At 38.5% G+C, this 6000-nt stretch overlaps 1 protein-coding gene across 1 annotated transcript in view; it reads left to right on the top strand.

Annotated features, from left to right (window-relative positions):
* Positions 1-521: 521 nt before the first annotated feature.
* LOC126188171 (dnaJ homolog subfamily C member 17) overlaps positions 522-6000 on the top strand; it is a 46999-nt gene continuing 41520 nt past the window's right edge. The window contains exons 1-2 of the mRNA XM_049929686.1: positions 522-913; positions 995-1123. Coding sequence (XP_049785643.1) covers positions 839-913; positions 995-1123 — 204 coding nt within the window. The 5' untranslated portion in view covers positions 522-838. The remainder of the gene's footprint in view (positions 914-994; positions 1124-6000) is intronic.

Genomic DNA, 6000 nt, shown 5'->3' with positions numbered 1-6000 from the left:
GGCAATTTCTCCTCATGAACGGCTGGCGGTAACATTGACACTCCAATTTCATCTTCAATTGTACTCCTGCTTGTTCTTGGCGTTTCTTGATCACTAAGAAAGCCAAGCAGATCAAAATACCATAACGTTGGCTGGTATACTTGATCTACTCCTACATCAGATCTAGATTTCTGAACTTTGGATAACTCAATTAGAGCATTGTATGCTGCAGTCTTTTTGTCTCGGTCACTATATTCTTTAGTTTTAATCTTCCAGAAACATGCGTGGTTTCTACATATTTCAATGAATTCACTTACAAACTCTCGAGAACACTAACGAGTATCAGCCAATTTAATGCCCTGTGCACACAAACACTAGACTGAGCAAACAGCTGTTTCGCGCCAGATTTGCGGCGATCTCCTGTCCACATGCTCCAACTTGTCTGCGCAGATGTGGTTTGAACCCACAGATTTTAGAGGTTTCGCTCAAACCTCCAACTCCAACTTCCAGGTTTGCACACACCTTAGATTGGTGCAAATCTTCTGTCCACACGCAACGATCTGTCTGCGCAGATGTGATGTGCGCAGACATTTGCGCAGACAGATCGTAACGTGTAGACGGGCCTTTAGAGAGGCAGAAAACAATGCGTTCGTTGAAACATTTACAGTATTTTAGTAAAGAAGACAAGGAGAATGCGCGCTTCTAGTTCCAAAGTTCTTCTATCGTAGTTATGTGTATGAAATGTTAATATCTTAGGAAGGAGCATCTGTAGCGTTGAAGTTGTCTGATCGTGTTGTTTGTGTTTATGGTTAGTAGAAGGTGTTGAAACAGTGAGTTTATTTTGAAGAAAATTAGAATCATGGGGGAGAAAAAACTGCCCGAAGAAAATCTGTACGAATTACTGGGTATAAATATAGAAGCAACTACACAAGAGGTACAAAGCCGTAATTGTATCACAGAGTAAAGTAGGTACGTTGTAACAGCAGTGAAGTAACTCGCATACTTTTTATTTCAGGTTAAGAAAGCGTACCGAAAAACAGCCTTGAAATGTCATCCAGACAAGAATCCGGACAATCCAAAAGCTGCAGAATTGTTTCATAAATTATCAAACGCTTTGGAGATTCTTACTGACGAGTCTGCAAGGGTTAGTAAACTCATTTAATTTTCCATAGTTGTGATATTCGTTGCAAAGCTTAAATTTTGTTGTTTCGTGTACTTTCTGTTACAAACAGATGTCCAGTAAACTTCATGTGACATACGAAAATGTTTAAGCTGTTTTGCAAGTTTTGTGCAATTTACTTTCGTTGGAGCTTTTCACTATATTACTCAGTACATTGACATAGATGGAATGAGTCTCGTATAACTTAGCGGTTGTTAATTGTTCCCATTCAGTGAATCCTGAAAAAAACATTGCCTTCCTTCCATTCTGTAGTTCCATTAATTTCTGTCAAATGGTGCTGTGTGAAGGGCCTATAGGTTTCGGCTTGTCTCTGAAATTTTTTTGTGATTTGGAACAGTTGTGGCATTGTTTCAAGTTTGAACAACTGGATTGTTTGGAGTTAGGCATTTCAATCAACCTTCTAATTATTTCAGGGCCACTGTTATATTTCTTCTCATTTTCGTGCTTTCCAGCATAGGGATATGCAGCTAAACAGTATTCCGTGTTTGAGTCACATAACAGTTTCACTTCTATTCCATATATCACTGGTTTTGTTCGAATATATAGCCTGAATGGGCAAATTCTTCATCAGCTATAACTGACTCACTAGGATTGTAAAACTCAGAAAATTTACTATCATGTTCGATATATTCCTGATAGGAGCAAATTTACCAGTGTGTTTTCTAGCTGCTTGAGTTAGAGCATCATCAAAGTGCAGGCACTTTAGTAAGAGCCGCAGTATATGCTACAAAAATGGAGCTCGGTACATCAAAATGTTTTCTTTACTAAATATATCACGTTAACTGCCCTCGTTCTGTCTATGGGCTCCACAGTGCAAAAGAATTTCCACTGCTGACACTATTTCTTCCCTTTCAAATGGTTTCAAATTTTTCGTGAAAATATCTTCAGATGATTCCCTAAGATTGCCTAGCTTTTGGTTGGTATGCATCAAAATGTTATCCAAGATGTGATCATCAAGATACGTGAGAAAAGCTTTACCTTGTGTATCAGGTTTTGTCCCTGGCTCAGTTCCTTTTGGGGGCTGTCATTATTTTAGCAACAGACCTCCTCTGAGTTACATAATGATCTCTCTTCCATATCATATTTGATGGGGCCACCATCAAGGTGATCAATTTGTGCCTTCGGCCTGGGTTTACTTCTTGTTGTTGAATATCTATAGAAATGTGAAAGCAGAACTGAATACAGGCACAAGGACCGAATGCAACCACACAAAACACTCATCTACTGAGACAGGCATCCTAATGTAGTCCAAAATATCAGCAAAAAATAATAAAAATCAATACTTCCCTGTTCATTTTCTTCCAACCCACTGCTGTTAGAAACCATTTGATTTGGAGTTGCCACGACCACATTTTCAGTCTCACTGCTTGCAGTTTCAGATAGTTCCTCACTAAATCATTGTCTGAATTCTCAAGCAACTTTCTTATTTCGTCATCTGTCGATTAGCATCAACTCACCATACTGTCTACCGGTTGACTGCAGTTGGTGATTGTTGAGCTGCTACACCTTCAGTTGGAACACAATCGCTATAACTCACCAATGAATGTAAACCAAAAGCTCTTTTTACTATCAATTGTAGCAATAATCATTACGATAAATGTCATGTATGTATTAAATAAAATACTGAACACAGTGGGAGTTGCCCAAAAACTACATTGGGGGTCAGTTACTGACACCACCCTCACCCCCCCCCCCAATTGGTATGCAACTGTTAAACTGTTAAGAAAGCAGATTTGGACAACATGAAGCAAGGTTTATTTCGTCTTCCTTCTTATTATTCTTTTTTTGATGGGGGAGTGCGGGGGGGGGGGGGGAGGTTTAGAGATCAGATATATATGCATGTTACAGAATGCAGCAAAGGAAACGAAGAAGGAATGCCGAAGAAGAATTTAAGTAGTTCAGTGAGAAGAAATAAAAGTCTTAGGGCAGCCAATACCATAATTTTGTCTTAGATGGCAAGGGACTTAGTTTATCAGTTGAACAGAGAGGATACTGCTTCAAAAACAGATTATAAAATAAACATCAACAAAAGTAAAATAAGGTTAATGGAAATGGTCGAATTAAATTGGGCAAAGTTGAGGGAATTACGTTACAGTTTGAGAAACTAAAAGTAGTTGATGGATTCTGTTTTTTGGGCAGCAAAATAACTCAAGTCAGCAGTAAAGACAATATGAAATGCTGACTGGCAGTAGCAAGAACTGAAAAAAGGTTTGTTAATATCAAACATAAATTTAATCCTTCGAGTGCTACTCCGGCACGTGCAGCTGGCCGTGTCAAGCCTGCCCTTGGGGCCGTCCAATCCGTGTACCTGCGCTGGCAGCCACTTTCGCAGACTATTGTGTGTGCCTGAGCTCTCCGCTCGGCCATCCTCGCTCTGGCCTGAGTATTTCTGGAACCAAGGTGGCCATGACAGTCTCGCAGATAGTGTGATCACTGACATTACAAATAAATGCAGAATATCTGGATACTTATTCCATAGCTTTGAATCTGTAGGTGAATTGCTCGATAGACCTAATGTACACTGAAACTGCTGACACTGCTAACGTGTAACTCCTCATCAAAGGCTTTCTTTCATTTGCAATTAGTTCTTGAGAATCATCATAAGGTCTCAGTATACATCTGTGTTTTATTTCGCATACTGATACTTAATTATCAGATTTTTGTGCGCAACTTACGATGTAAACGCTATAGAATCCGTAACGACCAAACATTGACGTTCTTCTGTACTAGCGCAATAATTCGCGCGAACAACCTTCGAGGGAAGCTTCTGGATGCCGAGACACACTTTTAAAGCTATTCACTATATTTTGAGAGCATTAACCCAGTAAATTGAAAATTCAACATTTCTGAATTCTTTTTATAATGGACACAATTGTTATTGTACCTAATTAAATGTCACCTTTAATCCCTAATGACATTTTGTGCTTCAGAAACGGGCTAGTGTGTGCAACTGACCAACGTGTGTCGAGATGCCCTTTCCAAGTGTAGGCCTGGAATTTTTTCACAAATCCAGTGGCCTGGAAAAATAGGACAGCAATCCATACTGAATACTACTAGAAAATTGTAGCCTGGGTTGCGGTAAAATATATTTATTTAAGCGACAACTAGTTTTGGGCAAAGCCCATTTTCAAACAACCATGTCAAAAAGGAGTGTGGCTAACACATTATAGCTGTTAATAAAATCATAGAATATCAATAGCTATCCATCTTCTTTGGTTTTATTAACAACTATAAGATAGTTGTCATAGTCTTTGATTTACATGGTGGTTTGAAAATGGGCTTCGCCTGAAACTAGTCGCCACTTAAATAAATATCTTTTACCGCAACCCAGGCTACAATGTTGTAGTAATAATAATACTAGAATTTTTTTTAGTTAATGATATTTGCACTAAATTTAAGGTTTAACTTTTACCAAGAAGTTATGGAAGAATCCATAAATTTGTACTTTTTTATTTTTGCACCTTCTGTACGAACATTTGAAGATAATTCGATGATTTTTTTCCCCGTCCACAGTTATATTTCCCATCCCTTCTTTCTCATCTGGGATTTGGACCGGCAATGGCAAAGATAAAAAAATTTTTAAATTTTTATAATTATTTTTATTTTTAAGTAATTTTTTTCGGAACTAAGGGCTTCATTTCATTTTCCAGCTGTAGCAACTTGGCTAAAAGTTTTTCTTTGTGTGGTATGTTTCAAAACATGGTTCAGTGCACAAAGGTACATTGCATGTTTTGCATTCATATTTCGTTTCTCGACGCACATTCTGTTTCGAGCAGACTGCACACCTATGCTATAGTCCGCGTTTCTTGGACTGGTCACTTGGAATGACATGTGGAAAGTGCCTCCCAGTAAAGTGAAGAGGATTCTCGTCATCAGAGCGTCTTACTTTCATATCTCTTCTCTGTTCTGGAGCAAATTTTTCCACAAGTTCTCGTATCAGACATAAATGAAAATCTGCTAATGATATTTTACTCCCTGTCACCAATCTGTGAAGAGTGTGAGCATTCAAAACACAAAGGTCCACAACATGAAAATAAAACTTTTTGTACCATCTAACAGATTTATGTACAGATGCAACAGAGCTTAATAGCATATCGGAGTGGTCTACTGCTCCCATATTTGCATTGTAATCAACAAGACATTGTGGCTTAATTACTTTTTCGCCAGTCGTCCTATTTGTCTTTCCCGTGTCACGCATTTCTGTAGTGTTGCAAGTAGTCAGCATGAACACTTCTCTCGTGTCGCACCACTTGATGGCAAGCATTGCATCATTTGACACAAACTCGACTTCTCCTCATTTCAGTTTCTTTTGTAGCTTCGGAAAGTTGCGCCTCTTCCTATGTACAGTACTGCATGTTGCTGTTCTCTGATTGTGAAGCCAGAGGAACAAGGCTGGACTTGTATACCAATTGTCGACATACAGGGTATGTCCATTTCCGAAGTGTGGCTTCATTAGTGTTGCCACAATATCACCAGATTTCCCCAAATTATGGACTTCAATTTCTGTTGTTGTACTTGTGTATACAATGAAATCCAAGACGTATCCAGTTTTACAGTTGCACAGCACAAATGTTGATAAGTGATCTTTGAACAATAATAGGCTTTCATCGACACAGAGTTTTCTGTATGGATTAAATGCACTGCAGAATGCCACACGAACTGTATCAGTTATTTTCCTAATTTTAAACAAACTGTTATCTCCAAGATTGGCCGAGTTGTCACTAAAATGCAACACCCTCAAAAGTAACATAAAACGGTCACAGGACATAACTTCATCAAAAATTGGAGTACTCAGAAGTACATCTCTGGACCAATATTCCATTATTCTCAACTTATTAACA

The sequence above is a fragment of the Schistocerca cancellata genome, chromosome 5 (assembly GCF_023864275.1).
Source record: "Schistocerca cancellata isolate TAMUIC-IGC-003103 chromosome 5, iqSchCanc2.1, whole genome shotgun sequence".
Taxonomy (NCBI): Eukaryota; Metazoa; Arthropoda; class Insecta; order Orthoptera; family Acrididae; genus Schistocerca; species Schistocerca cancellata.
Note: the sequence above shows the minus strand (reverse complement) of the source record. Positions and strands in the feature narration are given on the sequence as shown.